This window comes from Eumetopias jubatus, unplaced genomic scaffold (genome assembly GCF_037043125.1).
Source record: "Eumetopias jubatus isolate StellerSeaLion01/CBP00866 unplaced genomic scaffold, mEumJub1_p1.0 scaffold_9, whole genome shotgun sequence".
NCBI classification, from domain to species: Eukaryota; Metazoa; Chordata; class Mammalia; order Carnivora; family Otariidae; genus Eumetopias; species Eumetopias jubatus.
This window is the reverse complement of record NW_028274815.1, coordinates 119,223,734-119,243,860: the sequence shown is the minus strand read 5'-3', so window position 1 is coordinate 119,243,860 and position 20,127 is coordinate 119,223,734. Positions and strand designations below refer to the sequence as shown.

The following is a 20,127-nucleotide window of genomic DNA, read 5'->3' as shown; positions in this document are numbered from 1 at the left end:
ACCACTTTATTCAGGTTGGCTGGTAGTCACGGATTGGATCATGTGTACAGGGTTACCCACACAGCCCTGGGCAGAGCCCTCGGCCTCTCCCACATCCCAATTCCATCAGTGAGGGGCGGCCAGAGGTTTGAGCCAGTTCCCAGGGGGTGTTGGGCCCAATAGAAATATTTACAAATTACCAGGGGGTGGGTGTCCCCCAGTCGGGAATTGTGAGGAGATTGGTACTGGGGGGGCCTTTGGCTCCCAACAGCCCCAGGCCCTTGGGTGGGCATGGCATGGGCCCCAGGAGGGGGCTGGGACATTGGGAGCTGGCAGAGGGGGGCTCCTGGGAGAGCCTCGAAGACCCTGGAAGGGGTCCTGCTGGTGCAAAACTCTGCATAGGGCCACTGGGTCAGAGGGGAAAGGCCCTCCTTCGGACTTGCCATGTGAAAGAGCAGATTCCTGGTCCCCTGACCTCTGCGGAGGGTGGGACAGGGAGCTGTTTCTTATGTATAAGGAAGCTGAACATGAAGAACAACCCCCCAGGAGGCAATGGGGTGTCTCCCTCTCCTCCCAGGACCCCTGTGAGTGACCCTGCTCACGGGCCACGGGCCCAGAGCAAGGCTGTCCTGGGGGCTCTGTGCCCCAGTTCTTCGCCAGGACTCAGAAGATTCCAGTCCAAATTCAGGGAGGGGTCACAGTCCACACCCCCAGGTTCAAGTGGGGGATGATGGGGAAGGAGGGAGAGTAAGGCTGGGAAGCCCCGGCTCGGGACAGGATGGGGGACAAGCAAGCAAAGCAAAACACTGGACTCCACTGAAGCTGGTGACAGAGAGGCAGCCTGGCCTCGGCATGGTGCCCGCCCCAGCATTTGGGGTGGTCGTCCCCTTGGTGCCCGGGGCCACCTTCTCCGAGCCAGGTCACCGCAGGGGTCTGAAAAGGAAGGGTTTGGCAGGGCTTACATGCTGAGCAAGGGAGTGGTGGGCAGAGAGCCGACGTGGTGGCCACAGGCAGTCTTGGGGATGGGGAGGCGGCTGGACCCAGGCAGTCCCGTCCCCAGCGGTCCAGCGGCTCCTCATGCACTCTGTACAGCTGTAGGGGCGCGGGGCGGGTGGGTGGCCGGGTAGGCATCAGTCTAGAGGCTGCAAGCCTCCTCGTCCACTGAACGCTTCCGCAGCTCCTTGCCCGGCTTTGGGGGGGGCGGGGCGGGCGCAGCGGGCGGGGCTTCGGGCAGGTGCAGGACCGAGTTCTCTCCGGGCTGCACCCGAAGGTAGGCCTTGACCTTGTGGTGCCGGGCCTTGCCGTCGCTGAAGTCGATGACACGGCACTCGTAGGTGCCTTCGTCCGTGGGCTTCACCCTTGACAGACGCAGTTTGTGGGAGATGTTGCTGCCCACCACCTTGACCACCTGGGGAGGGGGACAGAGAGACCATGACCTGGCCATCAGACAGCAGGTGGGAAGATGGAGAGCGCTGGTTCTGGGAGCCCACTCGGAGACGGGGGCCCCAGAGACCACTCCCACAAGGGCACTGGGAGGCTTGCGGGAATGTGAGTCAAATAGCAAAAAAGCAGAAACTACTTCAGTGTCCATCAACAACACGAATAAGTAGGCGGTAGTCAGTTGATTGGATGGGATACTGCCCAGCAGTTAAAAAGCCTGAGCTAGAGCTGGGCTCCGAGACACGCGGGGAGGGAGAAGATCTCACTGCAGAGCCCCTCAGGGCCAGGCCGTTTCTGTAAACAAACGCATAAAAACACTCGGTCCTGGCTTTGGAGACAGGTGTGTGCAAGTGTGAAAACAGACTGGAGGGAATGCGGGGGCCCCAGAGCAGTGGTTCTGTCTGGGCTGGAGCCCAGGGGAGGGCCGGGGACCCGGGAGATACGGCAAAGTCAAGTCTCAGCTTCGTGTGAAAGGTCCTATTTCCTTGAACACACAAACCAACAAAAAACAAGGCTGACCACAAATATATCAGGATACTAATAACTTCACACCTGTTGCAGGGAGCAAGAGTGTCTGTACTAGTTGTCTTTGTACTTTGGCTCTTTGCTTCTTTATTTGATTCGGTTTTTAAATTTTTATTTTAAAACTGAAATAAACCTTGTAGGCAGTAAAGTGCATACAGTTTGACGAAATTTTATTTGTGTACACCTGTGTCACCACCGCCCAGAGCAAAGCATGGGACACTTAGAACCCTCTAGAGCCCACCCTTGTGGCCCTTCCTCATCAACATCCCTACCTACCCTGACTTTTGTCACCCTAGATTAGTTTGGTCTGTTCTTGGACTCGTGTGTGTGGCCGCTTTCCCGCAAGGGAGTATCAGTGAGGCTGCTCTGTGTTGTTTGCTCTAAGTTCTGTGGTTGTTCACTGCTGAGCAGTATTCCATCCAGAAAAACACCCCGAAATCTGTTCCTCTAGCCACCTGTTGATGGGCATGTGGGTAGTTTCCAGATCAGAGCTCTTATGAGTAAACCTGTGGTGACTATAATGCTACTAATTTTTTTTTTTCAATGAGAAGAGAAAAGGCAGTTGACCAGTTTTGTAAGGCATTTCACTGGGGAAGCCCGGGGAAGGGCACAGGGGACCCTATGATCTATCGTAACTTTCTGTGAGTCCACATTTCAACGTAGGAAATTAGAAAGTGGGAAGGGGGGAGCGGGCCTGGAGAGGAGAGGTGGGAAGGGGCTTCCGTCCTTCCCTGGCCCCTTCTTACTTGCAGCTCAAAGGAGCCCCGCCCTGCCTCCTGCAGCCCTCACCCTGCCCAGACAGAATGGGGAGATCAGTCCCCAGCCCCGTGTCACTGACCTCACCACCTGCCTCACCACTTGGCAGTACTGCAGGCTCGCCAGGCCCAGGCTGGAGCCGAGTGGGTGTCAGACCTGCAGCCCCAGCCCTGAGCCCTCCTGGCCCCTTTTCCCCCGCCCCCGGAGTGGGGGGCGGGGCATAGAAAACCAGCTGTCGTATTCTTGCCACAAGCCCCAGCACTCGGAGGGGTGGCCCCTGCTGGTCACCCTTGCTGTGAGGAGGCCGGCACGCGAAAGAGGACCATGGGGGTGCATTCACTGCATACATGCCTGAGCCTATGCTGGGCACGTGCACACATGACTTACAATATCTCACTGACCTGCTCGGGCCCCTGGGCCCCTTTCATCTCCTCCAAGTGCCAAGCACTTTCTGACCTCATGGCCTTTGCACATGCTGGTCTCTCTGCTCCGGTGCTGTTCCCCACCTCTCTTTGCCTGCTTGACTCCCATTCATTTTCAACATCACCTCCTCCGAGAAGCCCTCCATCACAACCCCCTGTTTATCTTCTTCATAGCAGTCATTACAGTTTGAGAACCATTTATTTGTCTGTTGACTTGATTTTTGTTTCTCTCCCTGGCCAAACTGTAAACACCATGAGGGCAAGCATGATACCCATTTTGTTCATCTCAGTGACCATCCAGGGCCTTGTGCCCTGTAAATGACAATGACAACATTCGTTGAATGAGTGGACTCACTCTAGGTCCTTTCTTCAAATGAAGTGGAGATATCGTTCTTTCTAATTTGAGGCACATACACACCTCTATACCCACTTTACAGATGGGGAAATGAAGTCTCAGGAAAGAGAAGGGGCTTCCCGTGGGCAGTGAGTCAGCAAAGGGCAGAGCTAGAAACAAAACCCAGGCCTGACTGCATGCACGCTACCTCTCCAAATGGCGCGACCGGTCCATCCATGGTCACCCAGTGCTGGCAGGGCCAGAGGGGCCGCGTCCCAACCTCCAGAAGGGAAGAGGAGAGGTGGGTGGGCAACAGCAAGGAGCCTGGCCCGTATGAGCCTTCCAGCTGGCCATCACCCCCACGAAGCAGGAAAATGTGGGCTTCTGATAGAGCAGGAGGCACAAGGGGGGACACAGGCAGAGCTCCCAGTAGGAAGCAGCGGGAATCTCTCCCAGCCACCCCTCTTGGTGTGGGGCTTAGAGCCAGCCTTCCCTGCCCAGCTCTGGGCTGGGCCCAGCTGGAGGCCACAGGCCCTGCTGATTCCATCACCTCTGACCAAGGGCACAGGGAGGCCCTGTGGCCCTGCCATGCTCTCGGGCGACTTAGGAGATGCTGTTGCAAATGCACAGCGGGGAGCGAATTACCTCAACATCTGTTTCCCTCACGGATATTAATTATCCTTCATTTGTCAACCCTACAAGGCGCTAATGGAGTAATAATGCGAAGCGCTGGGAGCAGCCGCTCCTAGGGAGGGAGCATCAGACGCAGCCCACCCCTTCCGCCCCCAGACCCGAGGCGAGGCCTGGACCGGCCCTCCCCAAGCAGTCTGCGCCCCCCACCCCCAGCCCCCTGACCCTGTCGCCCCCTCTGCCAGCAGACACGGTGGCCTTCAGAAGAAGAGCCCTTCCCCTTGGAGAGGAGAGGAGGGAGTCGGGGTGGGTGCTGGGAGGCTGGGTCTGACCCGGACCAGTCACCAGCACCCAGGCTCTTGGGACGGACTCCTCATGCATCTGGCGGACATTCAGCAGGCGCCCGCTCTGAGCTGGGTGCTGGGAGCTGTGAACCGGCCAGACCCCAGCAATCCTGCATGGACTCACAGACAACCAGACCCCACACCAAACCCGGCACCTTGGGGAGACTCACGCATGAGACACTGCTCTCTCTCGCCCTGGTATCTATCCCTTGAAGCACCATCCAGAGAAAGCAAATAAACCCCCAACAGCAGTAAGACGGGCCAGTGTTTACAGAGCACTCGATCACTGCGAGGTGATGTGCTAAAAGCCTCATACATCTCGTTTAAGCCCTGCAATAACCCCTTGATATAGGCCCTGCCAGGATACCCTTTGTATGGGTCAGGAAACTGAGGCTCGGAGAGGTAAAGTGATGGGCCCACGGCCGCCCAGCTGGGGACAGACACATCTGGTGAGCCTCCCATGACCAGTAAACCACAGGGCTACCTTTTCACCTGCTCCTACCCCCTTCCCTAAGTCCCCAGCCTTCCTTGTCTGGGGGGAGCCCAGCCCATCCTCAGAGCCATACCTATGGGAGGGGGCCCAACATCCTGTCCCAGCTTCTTGGGGCTGGAGGCAGCAGCCTCTTGGATTTCCTCATTCACAAACTGGGCAGAAAACGGTATGGCCCAACCGTCCAGTGAGACCGGAGAGGCCAGAAGGAGAGGAGACCCCACGCCGCAGCCTGGCTGTAAATCATTATCACCTCGGCACAGGCATCGACAGGCCTTAGCAGTGCAATTAAGCACCTAATTACGCTGAAAGAGACACGGAGAGTCCATGCCATGACCAAGCTCAGCCTCCTCCCTGCTCGCCCATGGCCCGGGCCTTTCTGGACACGGCAGGGGCACCCAGGGCCCTCAAGGCTGGGGTCTGTCTCCAGAGCCAGGCCGGGAAGAATGAGTGATGCTGATGTATGTCCGCGGTGCCAGACCTCTCTCCTACATGCTGACTCATGGCTGAGCCCACGAGGGACAGGGTGGCCTGTCCCAGGTGGCCTGGGATGGGGAGTAGGGGTCAGGTGGTCCCTGCCCCAGGCCAGGGCCTGCTCTGAGCTCTGCCACTCCTAGGCCTCCATCAGCAGCACCCAGACACTTTCACCATCAACCCCCCGTGTGTTCAGAATCCAACTCTGAATCTGGACCCCAGAAGGCCTCACCCACTCCAACCAGACCCCTCCAAGTCATCACTGCCCTTGCTCCTCGTGCATTCCAGCACAGTCAATTCCAGAATTCCATGATCTTCCCTCTGCACATCACTGGACCCCTCCCCTTTCCTCCAGAGTCCAGCCACCTTGCACTGACTAGGGTCCCAGCTTCTCCCATCTGGTCATCGTCCCAGGCTCCTCCGAGTCTCCCCAAAGCCACTGTGGCCCCTTCCAATCTGTTCTCCATGACAGCCAGACAGATCTTTACACAATGCCCCCAACTTAGGGCCCTTCCTTTGATAACTCCCAGCAGGGGCTGACCGAGCCCTTCGGGGTCTCATCCCCACACCTGCCCCCTGGCCACACCAGCCTCCTACAGTTCCTCCAACACATACCAGCCAAGATCCCCCGCTCCTAGTCAACGCTCTATACTTCAGTGCTTTAAATAGCACCTCCTCCAGGAAGCCCTCCAGACCCAGGTCCTCTCTTACTGGCTCAGACCCCCAGGCAGCAATCCTCATTTTGATGGTCACAGTTGTCATTTTACTTTTTATCATGGGTGATGATTGGGTGATGATCATGGTCAACATCCATCTCCCACACTGGCCTGGGAGCACCTGAAGACGGGGACTGGGCATGTGTGACCATGGCCTCCGAGAGTCCCTGACCACTCTAGGATGTTTTGGGCATTCCTGACATAGATGGAGTGATTTTTGGCTCCATGTGACTCTCACCTCCCTGGAGGAGCTCAGAACTTCATGCCTTGTGTATATTGTGGACCACTGCAGGAATTTTAAGAGAAAAACATCCAGAGCAGAAAATAAAAATCATAGTGAACCGTGAGCTACCATTTGGCCTGTTACTTCCTTGTGAAGGATGCAGACCTCATGCACCGCTCCAGCCGTCCCAGCCTTCCACCAAAAACACCAAGTGTCCACATGTGCACCACACACACGGAGCATTTGGGCAGGGTTGGCAGGGGCTTGACTGATCTAACAAATGGAACAGTCTTATAACCAGTCATGGGGGTTTCACAGAGATCCCAGAGCAGGGCTGCTAATGCTTCCTGAGGCCTCTTCAGGGCTGTACATGGCTTTGGGGGGCTTGGCTGGAAGGCATACAGGCTTTAGGATGAGCGGGCCCAGAGCCCTGGGCCACATGCATCTGGGGACTCGGGTGGCCCAGGACTCTTTCCCACTAAAGCAGTTAACATGATGAAGGCCGGTAAAGAAGGTCTGGGGGTGGGGGTGGGGTGGATTTCAGCTTGCTTTAAAATTAAGAAGGTGAGAGTCAACGCTGCTTGCAAAATTGGTTAAGGGGAAATTCCCCTAAACTTGAAAACAAAGAACTTCAGTTAGATCCAAAGAAAAACATCCAGAACTTGAAAACAGCTCTGCTCGAGCCACAGAAATGAGGTCCCGAAGGTGAAATCCTCAGCACCTGCAAGCTACCAAGGGAGATGTTTTTAGGCCAGGGATCCTTCCCCAGGTCCCAAGTGAAATGAGATAATTCATGTGAAGTTTGCTCATCATGGTTCCTGGCATAAGGCAGGCACTCAATAAATTTTACTTGCGTTATTACTATTATTACTTTATCACAGATACCTGTCCTACTACACAACCGATCTCCCTACAAGATGCTGAGCTCTTTCATTCCCTCATCTGTTCCCTGCAGAGAAGCTGGGCCCCGTTTCATGCTCCAGTTGCCCCCTGCCTGCAGGGAATAGGAGTCTTGTGATTCACAAATTCATGAAAAGTTTTCACTTTAGTGACCGCTGTCATTCACATGGCCGATCTCTAGGACTTCCCAGCTCACAAGGTGTTTTGGCTCAGGGATTCGAGGTTCTGGGCCCCACTGTGTCCTCAGCACTGCCTACTCGGATCCTTCCCAGGGTTACCTTGGCAGCCCCAACAGGTCACACGGAGCCCTCCTGCCCCAGGCTCCAGGAAGCCCCCAGGCCCTGGGATCCTACAGCCCCCATACCACCCCACCAGTACACGACACGTGCTCAGCTCCCATGGAGTTTTTCAAAGTAGGTCCCGACAGTTAAAAATCAGGAGCTGCCCATCGCCAGCAGGACTTTTAGAAGACATGGAGCTACTGGGCCGAATTCCTGCCTGGCTCAGTTGGCTCCTACAGATACAGAGCCTGGGTTCTAGGCTCCGTGGCCCCCCACGAGCCACCCTGTGCCTTCATTCACCTGCATACATACACATACAGGCACGGATGCACAGCATGTTGGCATGTCCGTGTACCAAAATCTATGTCTGGGTTTATACCACTGTTGGCCTGGGTGTGTGACAGTCATTCAATTATTTATTGGGCACCTACTAGGTGCCAGGCACTGTACTAGGCTCTGGAAATGCAACAGCTCATCGGGCAGGCACAGTGCCAGCCCCACTGAGTCTGGGGGTGTGGGGGGAGAGATATGAAACAAATACACACAGGGATTACTGCACGTGGAAATGCAGCCAGCACAGAAATGAGTGCTGGCTGAGCCACGGGGTCAAGGGAGGCGTCCTAAGCTGAGCTCTGAAGTTAGAGAGAGGAACAGTTTTCTGGGCAGAGGAACTGGCCCATGCAAAGGCCAGGAGGCGGGCAGGAATGGGAAGGTGGAGAAGCAGCCAGAGTTGGGAGGGGAGAGGGAGCCAGGCCAAGCAAGATTAGACAGCCCAGAGGGTGAGCAGAATGAGTTGAGCGGAGCCTTGAAGGCCATGGAGAAAAGTTTGAGCCTTCTAGCCTGCGGGAAACCGGGCTGTGCATTTGTTTCCAGGTGTCAGCTAACTCCGTGTCTGTATATTTAAGAACTGTCGTGTGTGTGACGCCGTCTGGACAAGGAGGTAGTTGCTGCCTGCGTGAGAGTTTCCCTCACCAGACCCCCGGAACCCCAGCTGGTGTAGGAATTTCAGGGGCTGGGGGTGGGGAGTGATTGCACAATCACGCTGAGCACATTTATTTTATTTAACTAATTAGCATCTTCACATTCCCCTCACGTGGGGCCTAGCAGCCTCGAATTCTAATCCTCTAAGTCAATTAGATTATTCTTCCCTTTGCCTGAGACACTCCTTAAACCCCCAAATCATGGGAGAGTTGCAGGTATATAAATATATTCACAGATCTCTACCTACCCAGGTTTAAGTGGTGGGTGTTTGGACAAGGAATGGGGGCATTGCCCATGGATGTGCCCTTGGCAGAGGGTAAAGGTGAGGGGCAGGGGTGTAGGGGGAGCTGCAGCTGCCCTAATCTGGAAATGGCTTGAATTTCCAGACCCCGGCTGGGAAGGGCCTTGGGCAGACTGCACGAATGTTGCTTTAAAGGCCCTCGTTCTCTAATCTGCTCACCTCCTGTTAGGGTAGTTGAGGGAGCCTCCTCCCTGGCCTCTCTGCCTCCTCTCTCCCCATCTTCACTGCCCAGCATGGCACCCCCCCCACGCCTGCTGGTGCCCACTCTTTGCACTGTGACTTCTGCTCTGGGGCCAGGCTCTTCTGAGCATCTGTGTCTCATTGGCCTTGGGGTCCGGAGCTCCCTCACAAAGCCTTGCAAAGTTGTGGAAGAATCAGCAGAAAAGAGTGAATCTGGAAGTCACTCCCCCCACATACACACTCATACTCCTGGGGGCACCTGCATTTCTGATGTTGCTAGTGGACTGACTAGTCCCCTGCCGGGCTGACCCGATGCCTCCCGCACCGATCCAGCCCTCCTCCGCAAAACCTGGCACTCCCTGAGTCCCCTGGGTCCCCACAGAGGCCCCAGAAGAGTCTGGAGACAAGGAGCTCAAGTCCTGAAGACAGGGAGCTCAGCCACATCATGGCCTCCAGCAAATCTTTGACCCCTCTAAGCCTCAGTTGCCCTACATGTAAAATGGGTGAATGCTTGGCCATTCCCTACAGACTTGTACCAATGGATAAAATGAGTCCTTGCAGAGAAGACAGGGCCAGTCCTGAAATCCTTCAGCTGTAGTTTCCCCGCCCCACCTCAGCCCCGGGATCCACATGACCCAAGTGACCCTGACATGCCACCACCATCAGTCATGATGGGCCGAAAAAAGCCAGCTTAGTCCCATTAGACCCTATTGGTTCCCCAAATTAAAAATGCTGCTGAGACAGCCACAAAGCACCCGGGCCACACACAGCCTTGGCCCTGACAGGACTGAATGCGTCTTCTCTCCTCCCTGTCATTTTTGATGCCTGTCATTCAATGAACTTGAAAAATCTGCATCTTTTAAAAAACAGAACGAGGCCGATTTTTTTCCCCATTTCTTGTTTCTTCTTCTCCATCTTCATGCCCAAGCTCCCAGCTGAACTGGACCCCCCCTTTTTTTTAAATTACGGCTGTGTCCTCCATTAGAGCCCTTGCAAGAAGTCATTACCAAAACTCACACTTATTTTGGTGGCGTCCTTCCCTGTGTCTTCCTGCTGAGATGCTTTTAGCTGTTGGGAGGGAGCGGGAGGGGCAGAGAGAGCAGAGACAAGGCGTTAGCATCATGGGGTGCGAGTATGGACAATAACTAAGATAGTAGCTGTGACAAGTGAGGCTTCGGGTCCGGAGTTGGGCATCCCTCTGTGTCCCCTCGGGGTGGGGGTGGGGGTGGTGAGTCAGAGCCAAGGACAATGAAGAGGATTCCTGTAAAGCGGCACGTGCTGTGCATTTAGATATGTGGGTATTTGGGGATTTGTGGGGGTGGGTGGTCTGCCTGCTGTGCCTGTTAGAATGTCTGTCTCTACACTTGGGTCTCCGTCTGCGAACGTGTTTGCGTTTTTAGGTGTATCACACCCATGATCGTGTGTTTGTGGCAAATCCTGTCAGAGTCCTGCCCACGTACTATTCCCTGAAGGCTGACCCCTGATGCTGCCAACTGCAAAAAATCTGCAGGTCTCTGCCTCGGGGCTTCCTCTGAGCCCCCAGAGTCCTCTGAGCCCTGTGAGGCAGGCTGCAAGTGTTGGAGAGTTGACACCCCCAGGAGCAAGACAGAATTTAATATGCATTTGTGAGGGGTGCCTGGGTGGTTCAGTGGGTTAAGCCTCTGCCTTCGGCTCGGGTCATGATCTCAGGGTCCTGGGACTGAGCCCCACATCGGGCTCCCTGCTCAGCGGGGAGCCGGCCTCTCCCTCTGCCTGCCACTCCCCCTGCTTGTGTGCATTCTCTCTCTCTAATAAATGCATAAATAAAATCTTTACTATGTATCTGTGAACATGTTAGAGGCTATTTCATGAACACACAAGGATGTGCGAGCACGCCCGTGTGTGCACGTGCAGGTGTGTGAATGTACGTATTCATACGTGAATGGGCGGGCAGATAGGCATGTGTTCGTATATTACTTGCATTTACCCCAGTGTAAGAACGGAAGTGACCTCGTTTGGGTTCCCTACAAGCCGACCTTGAGACAAAGGTTCAAGTGCAATTAGTCTCCCTGGGAGGGGATCCCAGGGGACGTCAGGAGGGGAGTGGGCGGGAGGAAGTCAGTAGTGTGCCTGTTATCCAGCCGGCTACCACTGCGGGCGGTGGGGCCCCTGAGGGAGAGAATGCGGAGCTTCCCATCACCCCAGCTGCGGGCGAGGCTGCTGGGGGACGTGTCCTCCAGCTCTGTCCGTCACTGCTGGGCTGCCTTGCCAGCCAGCAGGCTGTCACCCAGAGAAAACTCTGAGGCGGAGTTGGCAGTTGGCCGTGGGGCTGGTGGCAGGTGTGCGCAGGACACCAACGGTAGCCGCTCCAGTGAGTGTGTGTGCAGTGACTGGGTTGTCCGCCTTGCCTGGAACCCCTGGCCTCAGTTTCCCCACCTGTACACTGACGGGAGGGACGTGGCCATCCCAAGGGTTCAGCCTAGCTCTGCCTCCTGCTCGGAGGGCGGAGAAACGTCCGTACTCCCGGGGACCAGGGTGGTCCCAGCCCAGCTCGGGGGTCTCCCCAGGGGCGGTACCTGGTTCGAGGCCCACGCCTGCTTGTCGGTCCAGTCCCTGTGGCTCCGCACGTACCACCACTGGATCTCCAGCGAGTAGGAGGGGGAGCCGCTACCACGAAAGGAGCAGGCCATCTCCACGTCCTCGCCCGTCCGTGCTGTCATGTCGTGGGGCGTCTCTGTGAACAGGGCTGTGTGGAGAAAGGGGGGAGGAGTGGCCGGGGCTCAGGAACCTGCAGGGCCCATGGGCGCAGGGCTGGCGGGTCCGGGAGGGGTGGGGAGAGTGGGAGCAGCTGGGGGGGGCAGGGGGATGGCCTGGCTTCAGGTGGGGCCTCCGGAGGGGCTCAGTGAGGCCAGGCAAGAGGTGTGCGACAGCAGAGGGCAAGACATGGGGCGACGGGGCAGGTCCAGGGCCCTGAGGGCCCCACACAAGCTGGGTTTCTATCCCGGAGTCCGTGGGCGCCACGGGAGACCCACCGAGGGCAGTGAGGGATCAGAGGAGGGCTGGGTTGGAAGGCGTGAGCACGGAGGCCCTGGAGGCCAGGGAGGAAGCTGTGGTTTTCATCAAGTCTTCCAGATTTTTCTAGTCACCCCCACCGGTCTCCCTCCCAGGTTATTCCCAAGCCCAGAACACAGCACCCAGCGCCGCAGTCCTTGTAAAACCAAGTCGGGCCAGGCCAACCCCCTGCTCAGAACCTGCCCTGGCTCCCCACACTGCACCTGGGATAAAGCCCACCAGGTTAGGGTTCGGGGCCCGCCCACTGCCCCCTGATCTCCTCTCTGTCCTGTGCGCATGCCTCGCCTTCCCCTCACTTTTGCCCTGTGCCCAGTGGCTGGAACGTTCTATCCTTGGTCTTTCTTCACCCAGCTGGCCCCTTCAAGTCACTCAGAGCTCTAACTTGGCCCCTTCCAAGAGGCCATCCTAGACCACCCAGGGCAGGACCCCCCTCACCCCAACCTCCTGCCCCCCCGCCCGGTCAGACCACATATCTGTTCACTGCACACACTGCACACACTGCCCCCCGAGCTCCCTGAGAACAGGGACCTGGACCTAGCAGGCGCTCTGTGCGCGCTGAACCGGTTGAACATTCTCCATCCTTGGAGGGCCCCCAGGGTGCGGTGGGAGCCACATCTTCTTCCCGTCCCCCACAAGGCCCAGCTCCCCAGGAAAATCCCAGGGCAGGTGGTTTGCCCCACCAGGACCCAGCAGGAGCCCCGCCCCCCCGCCACCCCCCCACCCCCACGTCGCCAGGTAAATGAGAAAACAAATCCCCATTTAATGTGGCCCATGCCCCTCCCCACCATATGTTCTGTCTCTCCTCTCTCCAAACAAATACTGTCCTGAGAAGTAATTAGAATTCTTTCCTCTTCTCAGGAGAGATTATCTCGCCCTGGAAAGACGCCTGGCAATGTGCAGGTCACCGAGGGAATGTGTGTCCGTCAATCCTCCCATCCCCTGCCCTCCTGGATGCTGCAGCCTGCAGGGTGCCCCCCCCCCCGCCCCCGTGCGCAGCGGCAGACGAGCCACCACCCAGCCCCAGGGGTCCCTCCTGTATGTCTGCTTGCATGCGCAGCGTGGGGCAAGAGGAACGGGGAGCCCTGGGCTGGGAGGTAGGGGTCCTGCTCTGGGGCCACTTGCCTCTCGCCCCTCCCCAGGATTCCAAGGGCTTTGGGAGCATCAGGATTGACAAGCACCAGGATTGACAAGCACCTCCAACTGGAAGCTTCTGCTTTTCCTGCTCTACACACAGGTTTCCATGTGGAGCTTGACTCCAGGAACTGGTTTCTGGGCTAAGAGAAAGTTAGCAAGGTCCCTAATCCCTGAGGTTAAAGGTTCGTGAGACGCTTCCTGGAGGCTTCCCACATTTGGTGAGGTCGGGAAGGAGCGGCCGCTGTCCCGTAAACGAAGCCTGTTTAATATGAATGGCTGTTTGAGATACTGAACATGTGCCCCGTGAGGTGTGAGGGGCGTTCACATGCGGTTGATCTGAAAGTCGGGACTGTCCTTATTCCCATGCCCGCCTTTGCCTGCCGGGTGCTCAGGCCCCAACCTGTAGAGCCGTCCTTGACCCCCCCTCACCCTCTCTTATAGCCCACATTCAGTCTGCAGGGAGCCCCGTGGATGCTGCCTCCTGAGCGTCTCCAGAACCGCACCCCTGCCTCCACTGCCCCCGCGCTGGGCCAGCCTCCAGCCCGTAATGGCACAGCGGCCTCCTCACTGGCCTCCCTGTGGCCACCTGTCCTCCCCGACAATATATTTGCAGCCGGTTGGCCAGAGTTATCTTGGCAGAACACAAACCAATCCTGACTCCTTCTTTCCTCAAAACTGTCCTGCCATGTCTTCTTACTGAGGGCAAAAGCCAAAGCCTTTACCATGAAAGGGAAGGCCTTCCATGTTTGGGCCTGTCCCCTCCGGCACTAGCTTCAGCTTTCCCCCTGCTTATTCTGTTCCCACCACAATGGCCTCCTTGCTGTCCTCTGAACATTCCAGTTGAGATCCTACCTCAGGACCTTTGCACTTGCTTGGTATTACCTCTGCCTGGAACACTCTCCTCCTGCCCCCAGATTCCCACATAGCTCCCAACCTCCTCTGCTTCAGGACTCCGCTCAGATATCACCTCCTCAAGGAGGCGTACCCTAACTACCTCATTTAAATTGCATCTCTCACCCAAAACCAGTGCTTCAAATCACTCTTCCCTCCCAATACATTATTGGTGCCGTCTGACAGACTTTCTGTGATGAGGAAAAATCTATATCTGAGCTAATCCAGAAACTACCAGCCATGTATGTCTACTGAGCACTTGAAATGTGGCTAGTGTGAATGAGGAACTGAATTTTAAATTTTTCATTTCAACTCATTTAAACAAATAGCCACTTGTGGGTAATGGTTACTGTCCTGGACAGCACTGCGAATACACTTGTTTTATGTTTATTGTCTGCTCTCCCAGGAGGAGGGACTGTGCCTGTTTTATCTGTTGATATATCCCCAGCTCCCAGAACAGTACCTGGCACCTAGTAGGTACTCAATAAAAACTCGTTGAGTGAACGAATGAACAGATATGACTGGGCAGTGGTGGAGCATCGTCCAGAGCCAAGAGGTTCCCACCCTGAGTGTCCTGGGCCAGGCCGCACCCCCCTCACCTTCCCTGATGCCAACCTGCCAGCTCAAGCAGGACTGCGGGGGCCATGGAGGCCCTGAGCCACCAGGAGGGGCTCAGAGGGGATCACAATGAGCGCTTGGCCCCCTGTCCTGGGACGGCTGGATTTTGCCTTGATCCAGACCCAGTGGCCTTTGCAAAGAGGGAAGGAGGAGAGTTGGAGCCAAAGCGGCCAGCAGTGGAACCTGGCTGGCTAAGGGACAATGAAAGGGACACAGTTGTGACCTTCTCCAGGTGCCATTGCTGAGCCACAGGAATCAGGAAGTGCTCACCATTTTCCCTCCTGCACCTGGGGAAAGGAGGTCCACGGCTGCTTGGGTCACAGACTAGGAAGGGTGGAGCCGGCCCTCGAAGCTGCCCCCGCTTCTCCCCCACCTAGAGATGTGTGCGTGCGTAGAGGAAGCATGTGTGCCAACAGGTATGTGGGGGTCTCATGGGTGGCACGAAGGGCAGAGATGGGCTCTCCTTGGATGGGGACTCCATCGGGGGACCTGGAGAGGGGCCAAGCCTCCATCTCCCCTGCCCACGGGCACCCCCAAACTGAAAACCCAATTCTGGCCCACCGGTTCTTTTTACTGATGCAAGCAAGGCTCAGAGGGGGCGATGTCTGGCCTGGGGTTACACAGCAGCCAGGGGACAGCAAGGTCAAGCCCCAGGTCCTGAGTCCTTGACCAGGCCCTCTAACTCCCAAACCCACTCGAGGGACGACCCCTCCCCCCATCCCAGTAACGGTCCTCTAGAGGGCGCTGTCCAAGAGAACCAGGAGGCAAGCCAGGGTTGGGAGGCACACGTGGACATTGCCATTTTCTAGTGGCCACATTTAAAAAGTTAAAAAAAAATTTTTTTAAACAGATGAAACTAATTTTAATCATGTATTTTATTTAACCCAAGATATCAAAAAAATTGTTTCAACATGTAATAAAAATGATTAATGAGACATCTTAAACATTGGCTTTTGTGCTAAGTCTTGGAAATCCAGAATGAATTTGACACGATTACAGTACATCTCGGTTTCAACAAGCCACATTCCTGGTGTTCAGCTGTCACTGGTGGGGGGGCATCCTAGCAGGTGACTCTCCCCTCCCCATCACATGTCCTCATTGCTCAAAGGAGGCAGCCAAGGCCCAGTGCAGGGCAGTGACCCTTCTAAGGCCACACGGCAGAGCCTGGATTTGAACCCAGGCCTGTCTGACTCCCAAGGCCATGTTCTTCCCAGAATATTTAAAATCCTTCTGGCTGTAGAGGTCTCTCTTACAAAGTAACAGTGTAAGATGGCCAATTTTTGCAGGGTCCTGTGGGGCAGGCTGGGGAGGGCAAAGCCTTGGGAGGCACAGAGGAGGCATTTCACCCAGCCTGAGGCAATCAGGGCAGACTTCTCAAAGGAGGTGTTGTGCTCCCTGCCCATGCCCTCCTGCCCCAGGTGGGGAGATGGTCTGGAGCCAAGAGTGGGGAAGGGCTTCGAGGAGGAGGAGGGATAGAAATCTGGCTGCAAGTACTCATGGAACCAGGTGAGTCATCTGTGGGGACAGCCACCAGCTCCCCTGCTCCCCACAGTGGACTCTGGTCCCAGGATCTCTCTGACCCTCTCAGACCCTGCCAGGATCTGCCAGGATCTCCCATTGTCTCCAACCTCAGTGGTGATGGGGGCGATGTGTCTGCAAGACAAGTGGCAAAATGAGGTTCTGGGCATTTGAGGGCATAACCTGAGTCTCCCTGTCCCCGGCCCTGTCCCAAGGAGCCCCTGATGGAGAGGCAGCGTATGCAGGTGAGTACCCAGGGCACAGGGCTGGAACCAGCGATGGAGGACTGACTGAGCCTGTTTCTGCCAACAGACCTGCTTTATGGCCTGGGGAGCATCTCTCCCCGTCTCTGAGCCTCGGTTTGCTCCTCTGTACAATGGAGGTCAGTGCTGATGGTCTGAGAATCCCATCAGCTCAGACAGTCTGAGGGAGAAAGTGATGTAGGTCCTAAAAGCGGTGTCCTGGGCACTGGAAAGGGGAGGGGTCACCGCTACTTGGGGGAGGAGGAGCATGTCAGCTGTGCCCCGAGACAGGTGCATCCCGACAGGCAGAGGCAAGGACAAAAGGAATGGTGTGAGTCAAGACAAGGAGGAGGGAGACCCAGAGAGCTTTGTCATTGTTTTTTTAAAAAGAATCCATACCGTTTATGAAGCCATCTACTACACGCCTAGCACTATGCAGGCACTGTCTCTAAAACTCTCTAATCCGCTCACCCCCATTTGACAGATAAGGAAAATGAGGCTCAAAAAGGAGACAGGACTTGCCCAAGTTCACACAGAGCTGGCTTTTGAACCTGGGCCTCCCCAGCAGTCGTGACCAAGACCCAGGGCTCCATCAGCCCCCATCGGGATTTGGTCTGAATTATCAGGAGAAGTTCTGCCACCGGGCTCCACACCTCTGCACCCCACTTGCACACTTCCAGAGATGGGAGCTCAATTCCTTACACCCCCGCTACAAGCAGGCAGCTCTAACCAGCAAGAGGTTCTTGCTCCCTGTCCCAGCTCTGTGAGGAAGGGTACCGCATCAACACCAGAAACCGGAAGGCAGTCCGCGCTGAGTCTGGTGATGATGATGGCGCAGTAATAACGTCTAAGAAATACAGAGTACTTGTGTCAGGCACCGTGCCAAGCTCTTCCCGGACATTTGCTCCCACCACGATGCTTTGGGGGAGGGGGGATCATTATGATCCCCATTGTTCAGGTGGGGAAGCTGAGGCCCAGAGAGGTTAAGGACTTGCCCAAGGCCACAGAGAAAACGGTTACATTTGAACCCAGTTCCAGAGCACTTGAGAGTCGAGCCCACAACTTCTGGACCTTGCTCCTGCAGCCCCTCTCCCTACCCCCTCTGCCATGTCCTTCCCTCCAGTCCCCCAGGCCCCCCATCTCCAGTTAGCATCCCTGCTGAGTTTGGGACATAAAATCCATCTCTTCTCTTTGACTTCCTCCTGTTCTAAGCCCTCCCTCCCTCCCTGCTCAGGTAACTCCTCACAGCCCGTCTCTGGGGAGGCTGGTATAATTATAGATTTTTGAGAAGGATGCAATTGCGTTCTCCTGCCCCAGGGCCTGAGCAGGGCTGGGCTTGCTGGGAAGACAATTAAAACCGGTGTCCACAAATTAGGATTCTGCAGGAGAAGGAGAAAGGGGCTTGAGTGAATGCAACCTCTTCTTCCTTTCTTCCTTTAATTGGGGAAGCAATGTAGTCATTAACCCCAAGCCCGGGTATTGGGCCTAGGTCGGCGGGAAACAGCTCCGGGACCCTGGCCCGAGTCAGTGGGTTTGGCTTCTGGTTAAGGCAGAGGGGGACCTGGAAGATCTTGTCTGCCCTTCACGACCGGGGCCTGACCTCCGTCCTAACCTTCTAGGCCCTGATTCTATACCACATCTAGGGCTTTGCCTTCAGGCCTGGGTTCGAATCCTGTCTCTTCTACTCCCCAGCTGTGTGACCTGGAAAGCCCTTTTGCCTCTCTGACCCCCAGTTCTTTATATGAAAAGAGGAGAGAGAGGGCAGAGGGGAGAATGACACAAGGCAACACATGCCTTGTGCCTGGCACATAGCAGGTGCTCAGCAAGTACCACTCCCTTCACTCACATTCTAGCTCAAAATTCTGTCATCTCCAGAAAGATTTTCAAGATGCTTCCTTGTAGCTGCATCAGATCATGCAGTGGGTGCAGTATCTCTACTTCATTCACGCCTGGGCCACGTGTAACCTCTTATCTACTCTGTACCTCCTCGGCTCCTTCCTCATTGGCTCCCGACAGCACCCTGTCCCCCCAGCAGCCAGTGACACACAGGCAAGCCTCAGGGGACTTGTCCATCAGAGGCAGCCTCAGCCCAGGCCCCAGCTCCCTCCACCTCTGAGGCCAGACCCTCTGATCCAGCCCCAAATCTTCTCTCTCCCTCTGCACAGCCTTCCTTGCCCTTCTGATCTTCAAATCTCTGGTTTGAGGCTGCCTCCTCCAGGAAGCCTGCAGGGACTGGACCCCAGGCCACCCATCAGTCTCTGCCAGAGTGAGAGCAGGCTCCCCTGGAGGACCAGTGGAAGGATCAGCTCCTTGTCAGGGGAGCCACGGTAGAACTGGAGCTAGAGGGAGGCAGAGCAGAGAGAACCAATGTGGCCCCGCCGGCCCCTTGGTCTCCACTCAGCCCATCTCTTGCCAGGTGCTCCTGTGTCGTGGCCTGCTCCCTTGATGAATGGATACACCAAGTGTGGTCTCTCCACACAAGGGAATACTATTCAGCCTTAAAAGGAGGCACGTTCCGACCCAGGCTCCAACATGGATGAACCTGGAGGACATGATGCTGAGTGAAATACGCCAGGAGCAAAAGGATGTGATACCATGTGATTCCACGAGGCCCCTGGAGCAGCCAAACTCAGAGACAGAAGGCGGAAGGATGGCTGCCTGGGGCGGGGGGAGAGGAGGAATGTGGGGGGCAGCACTGAATGGATAGGAGCAGAGCCTCAGCTGGGGAAGATGCCAAAGTTCCGGAGCCGGATGGTGGGGATGGGCGCACTGAACGTATTTGACGCCACGGAACTGTGCACCTAAAAATGGTTAAATGGTAAATTTGATGTTCTATATGTTTTATCACAATTTTTTTAAAAAGCCTCCTGTGGCTTCCCCGGCCCGCAGCGGTGGCTTTCACACCACAAGACTCCCCCTGGACTTGTGCCGGGAGTGCTCCCCAACGCCCACGTGCACGGGGTGGGGGTGACGGGGTGTGGGGGGGGGACACACACGCAAGTCTTTGCTCCAGGGTGATCGCCTGAGTCTGCCCTATCCCGTCTGTGCCCCTCTTCTCTGCTTCCTGCTTTTCCCTTACTGCTAACATGCTCTCTGACGGCTCTCACTTGCTGTCCCTCTCCTACCCCGAGTGCAAGCCCCCCAGAGACGGGAGACCGGAGTCTGCTTGGTTGACCGCTGTGTCCCGGCAGCTAGAAGGACACCAGGCACACCGAGCGCACAGTGGGTGTTCGATGGACGCTGGCTGCTGTGACACCAGACGAACACAGCGGCTCTGGCAGAAAGCAGGGATGGGATCCTGTCTTCTCGGCTCCGGGCCACCTGGGAGCTCCAGGAAAACCTCACACGCGGGGAGCCCAAGGGGAACCTGCCAGCTCTCAGAGCCAGAGTCAGGCTCTCAGGTTGGGCATCCAAAGTCTGCAGCTCTGGCTCTGCGGGACCCCAGCTGTGTGCCCCTCCTGCCTCTCGCGACACTTCTTTGTGTGTCCCCCCGCCCCCCGCCCGGGGCACGGTTCCCAGAGTCCCTGCTCACAGCGGGCCCTGTGCCCGGACATGCCTTCCCTGCCCAGGTTGGGGTGGAAGCCCTCCTTGGGGCCCCGGATTGCCCCACTGGAGCGGGTTCTATGACGGACACTAAGGTGTCTGTGAGTCCCCCCCTCCCCGCCCCCCGGCCTGGTTGCTCCCCCAGCATGGGGCA

The 20,127-nt window shown here is 56.4% G+C and overlaps 1 protein-coding gene across 1 annotated transcript in view; it reads right to left on the bottom strand.

The window, feature by feature from the left end:
* Positions 1–1,114: 1,114 nt before the first annotated feature.
* The window catches only part of VSTM2L (V-set and transmembrane domain containing 2 like), a 34,720-nt gene continuing 15,707 nt past the window's right edge, over positions 1,115–20,127 (bottom strand). The window contains exons 2-4 of the mRNA XM_028118518.2: positions 11,532–11,701; positions 9,994–10,044; positions 1,115–1,387 (exon numbers count right to left, since the gene is read on the bottom strand). Of these exons, the coding sequence (XP_027974319.1) occupies positions 1,115–1,387; positions 9,994–10,044; positions 11,532–11,701 (494 nt within the window). The remainder of the gene's footprint in view (positions 1,388–9,993; positions 10,045–11,531; positions 11,702–20,127) is intronic.